Source organism: Paroedura picta, chromosome 1 (assembly GCF_049243985.1).
Source record: "Paroedura picta isolate Pp20150507F chromosome 1, Ppicta_v3.0, whole genome shotgun sequence".
Classification (NCBI taxonomy): domain Eukaryota; kingdom Metazoa; phylum Chordata; class Lepidosauria; order Squamata; family Gekkonidae; genus Paroedura; species Paroedura picta.
The window spans coordinates 139,966,230-139,983,960 of NC_135369.1; the positions used below are offsets into that span (position 1 = coordinate 139,966,230).

The window sequence follows — 17,731 nt, forward strand, 5'->3', positions numbered from 1 at the left end:
GTCCTGCTTGCATGCCAAGAGTTTCATCACGTTTCTGCGATCATCAGCTTTGGCTCTTTGCCATGTTAAAGAAAAAGGGAGAACTAAATTAGAGTGTTTCTGTGGCATGTAGGCATGTTGCCAAGTTGCTAATGGAAGCTCATTCCAAGGAGAAAGGTCAGTCTTTCATTCTATGGTTTTCCAGTCTTCTACCTACACAAAAGATGCAGCTTGTCTAGTTCCATTCCACTATTGGGTCTTGTAAGAATGGAAAGTGGTAGCTTGCTACTTTTGAATGCCAAAACCCTTTCCAGATTTTTTTTCTTTTCACTCACCTGAAATTTGAGCTGAAAGCTACTTTCTGCTTCCATTTCCTGCTCCAAACACTCATTATCTAGTATAGGACTCTTACATTCTAACTGAAACAAGACAAAATTTAATATGAACAACGATAAGTATACTTCTTATACTGAAAACTCGACAATAGATGCACAAATGTGATTGATGTGTGACCCAGTTTGTATCCTTAGCAAAACAAGAAATTGTGGGCCATACCAAATATGTGTAAAGCAGGAGAGATTGGGAACAGTTAGAAGAGGCAGGCAGGCAGCATCCAATCATTCATCTTCTCTTGAAATTACTTTCTTCTCAACTATTTTTCCTTGGAAGAATGATTCTAACCTTGGAAGCAACCAGAAGCAAGAACAGATGTAGAGAAATAGGTGAGAAAGAAGGAGATGGGTGGGCTCTACACCTTCTTTCCTTCCCTAGCATACCTTACATCAGTTTAAGAGAATGGAATGAAACTTTCCACCTACATTCCTAAGTAGTTCAGTTTATCCTCTCCATGTGCAACTTGGGCAGGTCAGGCCCCTAATTGTCAAACAGATCTGAATGCCTAGCAAAGAAAGTTATCCAAGCTAGCGATCCCCAACCTGTGGGCCACGGACCACATGTGGTCCTCCGACTAATTGGAGGTGGGCCCCGAAGGACGCCTTCTTCCCCCCCCCCCGGCCCTTTACTTCATCCCCCCCGGCCCTTTACAACACACTTCGGGTGTCATTATCTCCCATCACTCCCAGATGGGACTATCTCGTTGCAGAGAAACAAGCTCAGGGTTCCCATTGATTTGTCATTGTCATGAGTTTAAATTTCCATGAAAATAAAATGTTCCTTATGTTCATTGTTGTGGCGTGTCTGTATCTTATTTTGAAGGGATGTTTAAACATTACCATAGCGATCAGAGAGCATTAGGGCAGTGGTTGAGAGTAGAGGAGTAAACTACCCCCCCCCCCCCACCGGGCCTCAGTAAAAGGCATTGAGTGGTCTCCGATGAGTGGTCCCTGGCATTGAGTGGTCCCCAGTGATAAAAAGGTTGGGGACCACTGATCCAAGCCATGGGTTAAAGAACTCCAAGACAGTATGTTCAGGAATGGAGTGTGTAGAAGACTTTCTATAGAGCATTTATCCTAATTGCAGTCTGATACTACAGTTGCTGCTAGAAACTATATCTAGAAGCACAGCTATATCTAGAAGCACATCTGGGGGAAATATACGAATTTCAAACCCAAATGAGTCTCCTTTGCAAATTCTTTTGTTTGTGACATCTGGAATTTATTTATTTATTTATTTATTTATTTATGATGCACTGATCTGCGAATCAAATCTTACCTTTGAAACTAAAGAGCTATTATCAGGAAAAATATGCAGAAATTTTGACTTTTTGTTTAATGACTTATGGCAGCCACATCTGAAAGAGCTAGTATTGCGATCAACAAAGCATTTAACGGAGCTTCTACCAGCTGGAATGGCAAGTCAATAGAGTTTTGATATTATAATGATGATTCATCCTATATTCTATGCAACATTTTTGTCATCATTGTTTCTTCTTTTGCCTACTGTCTAAATATTCTTTCTGCTTTTCAGTTCAAATTCCATGTCCTAATATACCTGCATTTCCCATTGCACTCCTGTTTAAAACAATGCCATAGCAACTTCTCTGTATTATTATGTTGCTTTTAATACGTCTGTAGGTGTGACAAAGAATAAGGTACTATTTTGCAAGGATGGTTATTGTTTCGGTGTGTAGACTGACACAAAGCACCACTAGAAATACAATTTCATTGTTGTTCTCTTTACAGATTTGATGAGTGATCATTTCTACAGAAGTTTCAAAATATACAAGCAACTTTAAGAGCGTGAAGAGCAAAGTGCAGCTCTTTAATATCTGTAAGGAGACATGTAGTTATAGGGAAATCCTGTGGACAGCTTGATCATTTTCGCATAAGGAATTTGCCCCAGCCTGGCATTTCATTGTTCACAGGATTTAATGCTGTAAACGTAAACGGTTTAAATGCATCGGCTAAGCACTCCAAGATATTTAATCAGCTCAAGAAACTTGGAGCAGATACAATATGTTTGCAAGAAACCCATGTTAAACGGCATCAAACTATTTTAAAGGTAAAGAAATTGGGGCAAGAATTTGTGGCTTCGGCTTTTGTGAAGATAAGAGTAGTGACATACATGGTGAAGCCTAGTGTAAAAGCGGAAGTGCTCCTACAAGACCCCGAAGGTCGCTTTGTAACACTGAGTATTCAACTACCTGATGGATAGAAATTGTGCTAAAAATATTTATGCTCCTAATAAAGTCAAAGAGAAATTTTATGATGAATTTTTTTCTGCATACTGAGGTAGCAGATACCAAACTGATATTAATTGGAGATTTTAATGCAACCTTGAATCCATCTCTAGATAAATCACATAAAAGGGAGCATGTTTCCCTAAGTCAGTGCTCAAACATTTCCAATAGCATTCCTTATCTGATTTGTGGAGAGAATTTCTTCTTCCAAAAACTCATCAATATACACTTTATTCACATTGTCATCGCTCCTATTCCAGGATTGATCGGTGTTCCAAGTCTATTTTGGTGAAGGCTGTAAACACTGAAATTTTACCCAACACCTTTGCAGATCATAACCCCCTTTAGTAGAACTGTCTCATTGTAGAGTGGGTATGAAGAGATGGAGAATGAATGATTATATTTTTGAGGACCCAAAAAAGCTTCAAAAATGTGAGGCAGATCTTCAAGAATTTTTCCAAATTAATACAACACCTGAGGTTCCATTGACTACAGTTTGGGATGCTAGTAAAGCTTTCATGAGGGGTAACTTAATCCGTATGAATACAGAGACCAGGAAAAAGAGAGAAGAAGAACGTTTGGATATTAGACAATCTCTTATCCAACTGGAAGCGCAACACCAGATTTGCCAGTCTAAGAAGAAAGCCAAACAGATAAGAATATTGAGGATCAAATGTCTCGGGAAAGAATACTGCACTGAAAAAGAAATCCAGAACTGTTTTAGTAAATTTTTTCAAAAAATATACTAGGCAGATAAGGAACAACCAGTGGATGGCTCCTTTTCTTGTAAAGATATTCCTGCAAACAAATGCTATACTAATGCAATTTTATATGGGTTACCTCTATAATTGATCTACTAAGAAACCACCAATACTCTGAGAGGGGGAGGGTTGGAGGGTTGTGTCACTATTTGTAGCTGCTCATCATTCTTTCTGTTATTTTTATACCTAATAGAAATATTAATTAAAAAAAGAAATCTACCCAAACATAAATAATAAAAAAAGAATCCCAAAAAGAAATAAAGAAAAATGTTTTATTGTTTTGGTTGGTCCCCATAGCAACGCGGAAGTTTCCTTTAAAAAAAAATTATTTTGAGACTCGGGGGAACTTTTGAGTCCCCAAAACCACCATTGAAAGGGGATTGGTTGCTTACATTGATTGATAACCCAAGAAGCGGAGGGGAGGGACCATTGGGTTGTCCATGCTTCCGACTTTATTTTTGTAGCCTATCCTTTCATATTTCGGTATATATTTGGGTGAATTTGCCTCCCCAGAAAACAGGAAAATTAATAATATTTGTCTATAATGAGGGAAGGATGTTAATCCTCTTTATTCTGTCACAGGGAGATTAGAAAATATAATTAATAAGATGGGAAATAGTCTTACTAGATACTAGGTACTCCAATTTTTCAACTGCAGTCAAAGTTCTACCACTAAGCTGTATCTAGGACCTTACTGCTAACATACAGAACAGACCTATACAGCCAGGCATTCTTGTCTATCCAGATCATTATTGTCTATTCTGACTGGAAGAGAAGACTTTACATCACTTACTAGTCATGATGCAGGAATTTACCTTGTGACCTTCTGCATACAAAGCAAGTGCGCTGCTGCTGCTGACAATTTTTCCTTCCCTGCTAGGTTATCACCCTAACCACAAAATGCCTGGATGGGGTGCAATTAACACTGGCACCAGAAGCCAGGAACTTGGGTGTGACCTTTGATGCCTCCCTTTCCATGGAGGCTCAGATCATGAAAGTAGTGTGAATAGCGTTTTTTCATCTGCGCCAAGTGCGGCTACTAGCACCCTACCTGCCCTCTGAACACTTGGCGACAGTGATTCATGTGACAGTCATTTCCAGACTAGACTACTGTAACTCGCTCTATGCGGGCCTATCCTTGGCTTTGACCTGGAAATTGCAGCTGGTAAATAACGTGGCTGCAAGGGTCCTCAATGGAAGTTTCTCAGGGATTGAGGACTCAGCCTGTTATAAAGGAGTTAGCACTTTCTCTGAAGGAACAGGTTTGAAACTTGGGGTACTGCTGGATTTGGGCCTGCAGTTGGAGGACCACATCTCCTCTATGGCATGTAGTGCCTTTTATCAGCTAGCTATGGCCATATTTCAGAAATTTTGATCTGGCCACAATGATCTGTGTTATATCACTACCTTATACTGAATCTGACCCCAGAACCATCATGGTATTATCTACTCAGACTCTCCAAGGTCTCAGGCTGAAATCTTTCACATCTTTCCTACCTGATCCTTTTAAATGGAGAAGTCAGGGATTGAATTTGGGACCTTCTGCATGCCAAACAGATGTTCTATGATGGAGCCAATGCCCCTCCAAACTGGAATGTGTCCAGAGCTCTGAAAATGTTTGGCATGTCAAAGGCTACTCCTGGTGGCTGCCTGCACCTAGGCAAAGGTAATAAATTGAATGTCATATCCAGGTCAGAGCCTGACACTTTTATTCTTCCCAGGTGCATCTTGGAGGCACAGGGGCAATTATGAGGTGTTAAGGCAATAAATAACACAGACTTAGCAAACAAGTCCACCAAGAGGTTTGGGGCCAGATGTTCTTTCTGAAGTAGTAGGGAGGACCAGAGTTCAAAGTCCACAGGAAAAGCAAGGAATCAAGAATCTCTCTCCTGAAAACAAACAGAGAGTTTTCAAAGCTCCCTTTTTGTAGAGGGGAGAGGTGTTTGAAGAATCCCCTTAATCCATTCAGGGTCTAGCTGCCATTTTCCTCACGGTATTATATGGCCTAAATATTTCACTTTAGGTTCCCTATTTGAGCTTTTCCTTGGGATATCCATAGGCCTTGCTTGGCTAAAAAGTTTAGAAGACTCAGTAGCCTCTTCTACCATTGTTTTCTTATGCCCAGCTAGCCACAATCCATCTACATACTGGACCAGGATTACTACCTCAGGGGAGTAAAACAGCTCTAATATCTCTTCCAAGACATGCCCAAACAGGTTAGGAGTCTCAATAAACCCCTGGGGGAATAACTGTCCATCTAAATGGTTGTTTCTTTCCAGTTTAAAGATGTTCCCATTCAAAGGAAAACAGGTCCCTACGTACCTCATCCAGGGGACAAGCCCAAAACACATCTTTAAGATCCAGTACAGAGAACCACTGGGAATCTTCAGGGATTCTACTCAATATTATGCATGGGTTTGGAACCACTGTATGGCGACAATCTACTATTTCATTAACCTTTCTCGGGTCCTGTACCATTTGATAAGTACCATCTGGCTTTTTTACTGGCAGGATGGGGGTATGGAATGGCGTCCCTCAGGTGCAGAAGAACCCAGTGGCCTGAGAGCTCCCTGTTGCCTTCACCCAGGAGCTACTGGTGGTGGTCCTCTATTCCGTTCAAAATTCCTTTGTTCTCTTACATTTCCCCTTCCTTACCTCCTTCCTAACCCTCCTTTCCTCCAGACCCTGCTGTGCATTTGAACCAACATTTTCACCTTCTTTCTATCTTGCTCCTCATCCCTTTGCACATTAACTTTCTGGGCCTCCCTATGTAGTTTTATCTTACCAATCTTCTGTTTTCTGTAGCTTTTTTCCAATGTCAGGATAAGATTTTCCTACAAACTGAAATTTAAGCAGTTGTTGGAACATAGGATTGTCTGTGTCTAACCCCCCCCCCCCATATTTTCGCAAATGCATGGTGAACCTGGTTAACCACTCACTTGGAGTTTCATCTTTCTTTTATTCTATTTCCAAAGTTTTCCCCATATTTTGAGACAAAGGAATTGCCTCCTTAATTCCTTTTAGCACATACTTCTTAAATTCAACCATAGAAGTTCTTCCTGCCATATCCCGCACATCCCATGAAGGGTTAAGGAGGTGCAAGGGGGACCGCTATATTTTTCTAATTGTTCCAGCACCCAGGTGATCCCACTCCCATGCCCTATGGGCAGCCTTCACAATTAATCCCCTTTCTTCTGCAGTAAATAGACTCTTCGGGTTGGCTAATAATTCACTATAGCTATAAGTCTGGTACCCAGCTTGCTGGGGAGTAAACAGTAATGACTGGGGAAGGCACTGGCAAACCACCCCGTATTGAATCTGCCATGAAAACGCTAGAGGGCGTCACCCCAAGGGTCAGACATGACTCGGTGCTTGCACAGGGGATACCTTTACCTTTATAAGTCTGGTATCCACTTTTTCAGCCACCACTGCTGGATCTTTGGATAGGGGATGGATGTCCTTTTTAAAGGCTCTCAACCCTGACGTTAGTGGTGTTTCCACATATCCAAGTCAACCCTGGGGGTCTTCCATCAGAACCTGCCTCAATGGGGCCATAACTACAGAGCCCACTTTGGGTTTGGGTTGGTACCCAATTTCTTTGAAACTTCTTCTTCTGCCTTTCACGCCAAATCCCTTCCCTCTGAAGTCCCAGCATGATTGATTAATCTTTCAACCTCTTGAGGGAGGGGAATTAACTCCTAGTCTTCTTCCTTGTTGGCTGCTTGTTCAACCTGCCTGGAGTTATTTAAAAGGTCTTCATAAGGGACCTGAGGGTTTGTGGCAGGTGGTGGGGACTTATAAGGAGGTGGGTGCTGTTCCAGAGGTTTTCAAAGAGATTTCATTTACATTTCCCCCTTACTTTTCAGTTTCTTACTCCCCAAGGAAGCTGCAGAAGAATTCCCCATGGGAAAAAGGCAAACCGCCCCTTCCAAGACATCCCCTTCTGGGATCCATAACCCAGGATAAGAATACTTTTTTCTAGTCCCTTATTATTCACATAAATATTAAACTGTTGAGTTATAGTTAAGTCAAAAGTCCCAAAATAGCCCTAGTTTATCCTACACTTTGGCCAAGCCTTAACACACAAATGCACTATAGTTTCCTTAGAATGTTCCTTAATCTGTGGGCCAACCTCCCAATACGTCAACATTAATCCGAATGGCCTATACTTCCATGAACCCTTTTTCCTGCTTCCCTCCCCTTTCTGCCTGTTCATTACCCATAATGAAACATTCACCTAGGTTCAGGAGCTCTGTCGCTGGTTTTTTTCTCTGAGCTCGCCTCAGTGGAATCTTTTCTACATCTGGACGTTTTCCGTAAATTGTCTTGGTTCTTCAACTGATGGCTCCTCTCAGTCCTGGTGTTCTGGATCTTGAACCATAGAAATCTGTTGGGACACACATTTCAGGTCTCCCTACCACTGGGAGGATCGGCTGTGTATCTGGAGTTGAAATCCTGGATGAGCAGTTTCTCAGTGGAATAGGCTTCCTTGGGAGGTGGAGAGTTCTCCATCTTTGGAAATGTTTAAATAGAGGCTGGATAGTCCTCTGACAGAGAGGCTGATTCTCTGAAGGCTCAAGGGGTGGCCGGTTACAGTGGATGAGTGATAGGGCTGTGAGTGTCCTGCATAGTGCAAGGGGTTGGACTAGATGACCCATGAGATCCCTTCCAACTCTATGATTCTATAAACCCCCAAGAATTGTTAGAAAATCACCTTTTATTTCTTACCTTGAAGTAGAGTCACCAGTCAGGTAGAAAGCATAAGATACTTTATTGTGCAACAAAGGGAGCAGAGCACCTCTCAGGTGAACTCAAATTTTCTGCCAGTCACAGTCCTTTTCTCCCAGCTATATCATCCCCTACGTTGTCTTGCCTCTCCCCCAAAGGGGAGTTACACACTTCACTTGCCCAACTCACCTATCACGTCATAATCTATGGAGAGGCCCTCTAACTTGCTTTTCTCTCCAATGTTCCAGGAATTCTGCCTGAGTATTTATCCTTCCATTTTTTGGTTTAATATTCTTTTGGTAGGCACACCCTGCCTAGTGGTTAATCTCTTATCTCCTTGCCTAACAGTGTTTGGGGGCCCAGTCTGCACAGAGGCTACACCCTGTACCATGGCTAATCCCATATCTCCTTGTCTAAGGGTGTTTTGTGATTTGGGAGGTGGCTAATCTCATTTCCTTACTCAGTGGTCTCTTGGAGGCCCACCCTGCCCAAAGACTAATTTCTTGTTCAACTCACATCAAGTATCTCTCCATCACGACTGCTCAGATGGGCATTCCATGGTTGCAGCCCCTGATTCCTCCAACTCTAAGAAGGCTGACCCATGACAATAGTCCTTGATTTCATATATAAAGGTAATAGTCATTGAATCATTCTTACAAACAAGTATACATTTAGATGCAGGCTGTATATGTGTGTGTGTTCATCAGAATGTGTTGTCAGTGCTAAAGTATATGGGAAGATACACATGGGAAGAGATTTTGCCTTGGGTATGGAGGGCATTGCAAAATTAATAAGGAACAGAAGGCCAAAACATTCAACCCACTGGATTACAGAATTCTGCAGGCTTCAGTTGTCACAATATGAAGACAGAAGCCTGGGAGATTAATCAATCATTATTTTGCTTTCCTTTAGTGCACTGAGATATTTTGGTGAAGATATTTAATGAAGATAGTTGTTTCATATGGAACAGAGAACTCAAGGTAATCATAGTAATTGGACACTCCTCTTACATGTGTTGACTGAAGATTACAATTAGTGGAATTGCAATACACACACTGCAGGCAGAAAACAACCCCAAATTTATATTTAACAAAATATAATCCGTGATGCATAAAACGCAGCTACAGATTTATTGTTCAGTGCAGGCTGGAGGTCACACCATATGGTACAGGGTATAGAAAGACTGCATAATTTTACATTGTTTATGTGTAACACTACCTATAATATGTATGCGTGCGTTAAGTATAAGTATTATTAAATTATCCAGTCGAAGCTGGCTATAGTCTGCGAAAGTTCTATGCATTGCAACGTGTCAGTATTAAGAGCCATTAGTAGAGAGTGGCCTTTCCTCAGGGCACCTATCATGCAAACGCGGAAGGGGACTGCGTTCATCCCCCCCGTGGCTTGGGGCGAATGCAAGAAAAGCCTCCGCCTTCTACCAGTCGCTTTGCCTCTCCCGCCTTCCCCTTTTGGCGGCGGGCAGCACCCGAGAGCCGCAGGGCCGCCGCCAGCCACAGCCTCAGCCTGCCCTGCATCTGAACCGCACGGACTTCCCCTCGTTCGTCTCTTCCCCGGCGCGGGAGGGAGGCGGGGACTACCGAATTGGGGAGCCAATTGCAAGGCCGGGCCCCCGCGCCCCCCTTCGCCGTCGCTCCGTAGCCGCGGTGGGCGATCGCGAGTGGCAGCGAGGGGCGCCGCTTCCTTGGGTGTCGCCTGCGGAGGGCCGACCAAGCGCCAGGCGGCTCGTCGCGAGCAACGTGGGGATCTCGCCGCCGTCGGAGAGGTCTGCGCTTGTGCGGCGGCGACGGCAGCAGCGTCGGCGACAGCTCCGCGTCCTTCCTTCTCGCCCCGCTTCGGCTGCCCACGGAAGGGACATCATGCCGAAGAGAAAGGTAAAAGAGCGGCTGGCAGTGGTGGCTCTTCCCCCGACCGCGCGCTGCCCGAGCCGGTCTCCCGCCTGCAGGGATGGAGGGGAATTGGCGACCCACCGATGGCGTTGGGGGCGGGGGGGGGGGCAGGCCGCGGATCCTGCATGACTTTGAGGGATTTTGCAAAGGCGACAATGCCTGGCTGACGTGGGTTGGCAGGGCAGCGTCGTGTCAGTACGGCCCGCAGAATCTGCGTGTCAGAAAGAGAGAGACGTCGGCTGGTCGGCTGGTCGGTCGGTGTCCGCCGTAGGCAGGCCTGAGCTGTCCCCTTGAAGAGGAGCCGAATGCCACAACTCGGCGTGGGTCGCCCTTCCCACTGGCTTTGCCGCTCTCCGCCCGCTGCTCCCGGGGAAGAGTTCTCCGCTTGCAAAGTCCCAGCCGTTGGCTCTGCAAACGGTGTGTCCGCCCGAAAAAGCCTCCCCTCCGGCCCTTTCCCCCTCGGGGGGCTGGCCTGCCGCTCCTGGCTCTCGAGGAGCCTGGAGAATAATGGTGGCTCCAAGGTAACATGGGCGGGCGGGCGGGCGGGCGGGCGGGCGGGGGAGGGAAGGGGAAGCCAGAAGCGAAAAGCCATGTTTCAACCAAACTACACCCTTCTCCTCGGCTCCGGTGGCAGACCCGTATGTACCAACTCCCGACGTCAATCAGGACCAGGGGCCCAAGAGACCGGCCTTAGGCTAGCTGGGCCGACGGATCTGATTCCATCTCCTGTGGCAGCAGCCAGAGAGTTTCTAAAGAGCCCCCAGGGAGACAACAGGGAGAAGAAGCGTTTTGCACCCGCGAGATGGAGGGAGCCGGGAGAGAGCCTTGCTTTCTAAGCCTGGATCGCCTGGGAGTTTTCTTAACATGCCTGAATGTTCCACCTTTGTACTTTACGGTTGTCTCAGGGTTTCTTTCGCCTGCTGCGCTGTGCTTGTCCTTATTCTCAGATTTCAGCTCTCCCGGGTCCACTGGTGTTGTGCATGAGGACTGCTTTACCTGAACTTGCGCCTCAAATTTGTCTCGTTTTCCACATACTCCATTGGAAATAATCCTTGAGGCTTGCATCAGAGTAATAAATGAAGGGCTGTAGACCAAAATGGTGCCTTCAGTAACAAAGGAGGCAAGTGGAAAGTATGAAAGTCCATTTCCAAAATTGGATCAATGAGTTTTGACAAATCTGAAAGATTCTATACCATTTCTTGCCACATCTGAATACCCAGTAAAGACCAAATTAATGTCTGGCCTTTTACATCTCCTTTACTCTTCTAACAATACCATCCTAACCAGAATTACACTCTTTTAAATCCATTGAAGTTCATGGGTTTAGAAAGGTATAACTCGTGTAAGATTATTATAATTTTTAAGTGTCCAACATCATAAAGGAAGGGAGCCAGTTTGGTGTAGTGGTTAGGAGTGCGGACTTCTAATCTGGCATGCCGGGTTTGATTCTGCACTCCCCCACATGCAGCCAGCTGGGTAACCTTGGGCTCGCCACGGCACTGATACAACTGTTCTGACTCAGCAGTGATATCAGGACTCTCTCAGCCTCACCCACCCCACAGGGTGTCTGTTGTGGGGAGAGGAACGGGAAGGCGACTGTAAGCCGCTTTGAGCCTCCTTCGGGTAGGGAAAAGCGGCATATAAGAACCAACTCTTCTTCTTCTTTTAGACTGCTGTAGAGATGGATTTTAATGGGATTATGTAATTGTATGGGTTTTTATTGGGAAAGAATACCTGCCATGAGCCACTATGTGGGAGTGGCTGGATACAAATGGAATCGTAATCTTTACATTTTCATATTTTGCTAAGGGGTAAGTGGGTGGAGAGTGGGTGGGGCTGGTCCGGGTGAGGGGCCAATCGGAAGGCGTTTTGTGCATTCCTATTGGCCCCTCACCAGGATAGACAGCAGTTCTAGCCAATCGGGTGAGGGCACAATCTAGGCCCTCACCAGGACAGGCCAGAAAGCAACAGGGAATCAGCAGGACACCGTGAGTAAAGGAGGCCTGCCCTTGGGTTCTAGAAACACACCCGAGGCCCTGGGTGTGCTTCTAGGCCCGAGGGGAAGGCCATGCCGCTGCCAGGGGGAAGGGGGGAAAGCAGGCCTTCCCACCGGGCCCAGAAATGCCGCACCCAGGGGCAATGCCGCCTCTATGCGTCTGCTGGGCAGCCACGGCGGGGGCTTTCAAAGCCCGTTCTCATGAACGGGCTTTGAATCTAGTCTAGTCTTATACATAAAATGTGATTCATAATTCCAACAACATGCTGAAGGTTCCAAAAACTCCTATTGGTGGAATCTCCCCTTTCCAGGGCCAATTGCTGCACTTGCTCAGGATTCTGCATCCCCCCTTCCCTTCAGGCCTACTGTCAAGGGAGCCTCTGACTGTCCCTGACTGAGATGAGGGATGTGTTTCTGTGAACAACCCAGTGGGGTACAATGCTACAGCGTCACACCTCTAAAGCAGCCATTCTTGCCTGGGGAGCTTTCCTTTTGAGGGGGGAAAGCTTTCCCCTCCTCCCTAACTGCTGGCTGACAGGGAGGCCCCAGAAATTGCCCTTCTCACTTAAAATACTGCTGTGGCCAGCCTCGTTGCTGGAGACAAGGCATGCATGTCTTTTCTCCATACCTCAATGTTTGAGGCCTACCGTGCAATGTTGTTCTGCAGATGAAACTGGATCCTGTTTCATCTGCGCAACAACCCTGTGCAGCAGGCTTCAAGTATGGCAGCTCCACAACAACTTGCATGGGGGGACTTAAAATGTTTCTTCTGCACAACAACCCTGTTCACCCTCCAAAGCAGCCATTTTTGCCTTCATAATCTTGAGATGAGCTGTAATTACAGAAGCCCTCCAGGCCACATCTGGAGGTTAGCTACCCCTGGGTAGGAAATATTCCTGGAGGTTTGGAGGAGGACCTTAAAATGGTACAGTGCCTCAGTCCACCCTCTAGCCATTTTTGCCTGCAGAGCTGATCATTACAATCTAAATAAAGAATATTTACAGCCTCAAATTGTAAATGCTGAACAAGTAACTGGCTGGAGAGACATGGGAACTGAAGTGACTTTTCTCAAGCTTGGCTTGGTAAATAAAAATCAGTATTTACCAGGAAAGTCCTACAAAATCAAAGGTCCAGAATTTCAATTGGAGTTAGCTTTACAGGAAAGTAGACAGTGAGACTTTGGGGGGAACTAGATGGTACACTTTTATTAGGCAACTACTTGGCCTTGCAGACGACAACAGGAACTGCAATTGCCAGGAGTAGGCCTCAGGCTTCAGAAGGGCAGATGTCACCAGCCAAGCAACAGACTGTGCTAGCTGAGAGTTATCTGTGGCCATGTGCATTCCTTTTGAAGGGAAGCATGTGAGAAGGGAGAGCTATCTCTTCAGCCTAACTAGCTGGAGAGGATCCTCAGACCCCACCTGGAGGCTGGTCTCCCTAAACCTCAGTGGGGTACAATGCTACAGAGTCACACCTCTAAAGCAGCCATTCTTGCCTAGGGAGTTGATCGTTATAGTCTGGAGATGAGCAGCAATTCCAGGAGACCTCAAGGCCTCACCAGGATGTTGGCTGTCCCTGGTCTGGAAATATTCCTTGTGGTTTGGAAGTGGGGTCTCAAAAGTATATAATGCCTCCGCAGCGACCTAACCAGCCACATAGTGCCCCTTGACCTATTTCAGATCAAGAAAACATTGCAGAGAGGAGGTAAGGTTGCCAGATTGGTGAAGGTTCATGTTCTGGAATTCCACACTACCTAGGTGTGCATAAACCTGACTAGGGTCAAGCTTGCTGTGCACAGAAAGACTTTCTCTTAGGGTTGCCAGCTTCCTGGTAAGGAACTAAACCCACACCAAGCCATGAGTTAGTGCCCATTGTATTGCAGAACGCAACAGGCTTTACTACTAGTAAATAAAATAATAATTTCATTCCTGTGATATTTTGGGCCTAATGGCTGACGGTTATGATGTTGCTAGCTTTAGTAACTTCTGCATGGTTTTAGTTTTATATTTTGCTTCAGTGTTGTAATACAGATATTTCATAGTTGTTATATATATACTAGTAATATAGCCCGCTGTATGAGGAATACAGCAGGCGCTAGGAACTAACCTTTGTGTCCCCTGGCGGCGGTCCTCTGGGTGGGCTCTCAGCGGCGGCGGCTGTTTGAGGGGGCGGCCAGGCCAGGAGCAACTCGCAGTTGCTGGGGCTGGGAATCGGAGGGACCAATCGGCAGGCGCTTTGCGGACCCAATCCGGACCCTTCCTCATCACGGACAGATCCTGCCCCAGAAGCCCTTAGCTAATTATTTAGTCCGTGGCGCCCGCGGTGCCGCGGGCGGTGTTTAGATATGTATATGTAAAGGTAAAGGTAAAAGTATCCCCTGTGCAAGCACTGAGTCATGTCTGACCCTTGGGGTGACGCCCTCTAGCGTTTTCACGGGGTGGTTTGCCAGTGCCTTCCCCAGTCATTACTGTTTTACTCCCCAGTAAGGATGGAAGGCTGAGTCGACTGCTGGGATCGAACTCCCAGCCTCACGGGCATAGCTTTCAGACAGCCTTTTAGCCGCTTATCACTCTGTGCCACAAGAGGCTTTTATATATATACTAGCAAGAAAGCCCATTGCAACCAGGAATGCAATTGGCGCTAGGACCCAGGGGACACCAGGAGGTGCTTTTTTTTTCTGCTGCGTGGAGCTGTGAAAGGCTCCTACAGGGTTTTTTTTTCTGCTGCTTGGAGCTGGGAAAGGCTCCTACAGGGTTTTGTTTTCTGCTGCTTGGATCTGCGAAAGGCTCCTACAGGGTTTTTTTTTCTGCTGCTTGGAGCTGTGAAAGGCTCCTGCAGGGTTTTTTTTTTCTGCTAGCTCTCGTGGGCGTGCCGGCTTGGAGCTCCTACAGGGTTTTTTTTTCCTGCTGCTTGGAGCTGGGAAAGGCTCCTTCAGGGTTTTGTTTTCTGCTGCTTGGATCTGCGAAAGGCTCCTACAGGGTTTTTTTTTTCTGCTGCTTGGAGCTGTGAAAGGCTCCTGCAGGGTTTTTTTTTCCTGCTAGCTCTCGTGGGCGTGCCGGCTTGGAGCTCCTACAGGGGTTTTTTTTCCTGCTGCTTGGAGCTGGGAAAGGCTCCTTCAGGGTTTTGTTTTCTGCTGCTTGGATCTGCGAAAGGCTCCTACAGGGTTTTTTTTTTCTGCTGCTTGGAGCTGTGAAAGGCTCCTGCAGGGTTTTTTTTTCCTGCTAGCTCTCGTGGGCGTGCCGGCTTGGAGCTCCTACAGGGGTTTTTTTTCCTGCTGCTTGGAGCTGGGAAAGGCTCCTTCAGGGTTTTGTTTTCTGCTGCTTGGATCTGCGAAAGGCTCCTACAGAGTTTTTTTTTCTGCTGCTTGGATCTGCGAAAGGCTCCTACAGGGTTTTTTTTTTTCTGCTGCCTCTCGTCGGCGCGGCGGCTTGGAGCTCCTACAGGGGTTTTTTTTTCTGCTGCTTGGATCTGCGAAAGGCTCCTACAGGGTTTTTTTTTTCTGCTGCCTCTCGTCGGCGCGGCGGCTTGGAGCTCCTACAGGGGTTTTTTTTTCTGCTGCCTCTCGTCGGCGCGGCGGCTTGGAGCTCCTACAGGGGTTTTTTTTTTCTGCTGCCTCTCGTCGGCGCGGCGGCTTGGAGCTCCTACAGGGGTTTTTTTTTCTGCTGCCTCTCGTCGGCGCGGCGGCTTGGAGCTCCTACAGGGGTTTTTTTTTCTGCTGCCTCTCGTCGCGCTAGCGGCGAAAGGCTCCTCCGGGGGTGTTTCTTTTTTTTCTGCAGCTTCTCGGCGGCTGGAGTCTTGTGTTGTGTTTGCGGCGGGGGCTTCCTTGGGGCCGGCCTGACGCGGTGAGAGACGCTTCGCGCCTCTCACCACGTCAGGCCGGGAGCAACTGCGAGCCGCGCTGAGCGCGGCTCGCAGTTGCTGGGGCTGGGAATCGGAGGGACCAATCGGCAGGCGCTTCGCGCCTGCCAATTGGTCCCTCCGATTGTCTGTCGTGAGGAAGGGTCCAATTCGGACCCTTCCTCATCACGGACAGAGCCCTCCTCAAGGCCCCTTAACCATTTATTTAGTCCGTGGCGCCCGCGGCGCCACGGGCGGTGTACAGATATATACAACAAAGTCTAGAACATTTCCATGTTGCATTCTAACCAGTGATCCAGTACTGCTAATCGTCTTGCATTTTTAATGAATATTATACATTAATTAATCATCTTATACTTGTCTACAGAACTTTAAGGGTGAAAAATTCTTCTTCAATCTTATTTAGTTTTTCCTCATAACAACCCTGTAAAGTAGGCCACTGACTAATAATCCTCTTTTATCGCTAGTGATTTAGGGATTAGTGGCTTGCCCACTGAGACCTGCTTGTATTTTACTAGAAGAATGAAGTGGTAAATTGAGATCTTTAAAAGTTATCGTAAATGGCTATTCTGTAGAATTGTTGGTTCATCCCACTGGGCTTCCATAACAATAGAACAGCCATTTGGCTAGACCAAATCTCTGAGGTGTTGTTTATGTAATCTACATCTCTTGGTCTCAGTCCCCACATGGTGGAATGAGCTCCCCAGAGAGCTGAGGGCCCTGATGGAACTTTCCCTGTTCTGCAGGGCCTACAAGACAGAGCTCTTCTGCCAGGTCATTGGTTGAGGACAGGGCAAGTAAGATCTGGGTCCCTCGCTGAGATAGCCATCATGCTCCCCTGTGGCTGTCCCCCTGAGGGATTCTTATCAAAGGTCTGTTAAGCTGGGGGAGGAGGGAGTTTTCACCATCAAGGGTTGAATGAATGAATGAATGAATGAATAAATGAATGAATGAATGAATGAATGAATGAATGAATGAATGAATGGGTGTTCCATATGATCATCTGTTTTAATCATAATATCAGTGACTCAGGATGTACTGGGCATATTTATTTATTTAGCTATTACTATCTGAAACACTACACAATGCAAGGGAGGGTATATGTTCTATTTCTGAAAGCTCTTCAAAACAAAAAGTTCCCTACATTTATTAAAATAATAATGCATTGTAGAGAATGCTATGCTAAATTTTCCTCTTGGATAATGTTCTGATCTACTACATCTCAAAGCTGAGCTAAGATTTTGGCTTTCCTAACTCAAGCATTGCAAGCCCCCAGGCTACAGAAAGTTAAAGGGTAGTTTATTTAACAAATAAAGTCAAATATTCTTAGGGAAAGTAATCACATTATAGTAGCAAACTTGATAGACCCGTGCCTGTTGGTAGAGAAGTGAGAAGAGAATAGGCAAGGGGTTCTGAATCCTTGGGGTGTTTCCCAAGTACTCACAAAGTGGTGTGATGAGGACTTGCTTCTCATGAGCCACAAAATATTGAGGGTAATTAAGCATCAGATTATTATTATTATTATTATTATTATTTCGATTTATTTCCCGCCACTCCCAAATGGCTCGCGGCGGGTTACAATATCTTAAAAAACCCATTAAAACTCCCATTAAAAGACTTTAAAATGTCACAACATGGCAGCACAATAATAGGATCCCCTTCCTACCCCCATTCCTAAAAAAAGGGGGGGGTGGAGGAGAAGGAGGTCAACGATGTTCAAGAAGCCCGGGGGAGAGCAGTCGATGTACCCCGGCAGCCCCAGCCTCAACCATAGACCTGGCGGAAGAGCTCCGTCTTGCAGGCCCTGCGGAACGTTAAAGGGTCCCGCAGGGCCCGCAGCTCACCCGGGAGCTCATTCCACCAG

The 17,731-nt window shown here is 46.2% G+C and overlaps 1 protein-coding gene across 9 annotated transcripts in view; it reads left to right on the plus strand.

Moving 5' to 3' along the window:
- The first annotated feature begins 9,758 nt into the window (after positions 1–9,758).
- HMGN3 (high mobility group nucleosomal binding domain 3) overlaps positions 9,759–17,731 on the plus strand; it is a 44,634-nt gene continuing 36,661 nt past the window's right edge. For 2 of the 9 annotated variants that reach the window (XM_077306220.1, XM_077306211.1), the window contains exon 1: positions 9,759–9,998. In XM_077306220.1, coding sequence (XP_077162335.1) covers positions 9,984–9,998 — 15 coding nt within the window. In that variant the 5' untranslated portion in view covers positions 9,759–9,983. Of the gene's footprint in view, positions 9,999–10,230; positions 10,535–17,731 lie in introns of those variants that run through there. The other 7 variants (XM_077306179.1, XM_077306159.1, XM_077306170.1 and 4 more) reach the window with 6 other exon arrangements.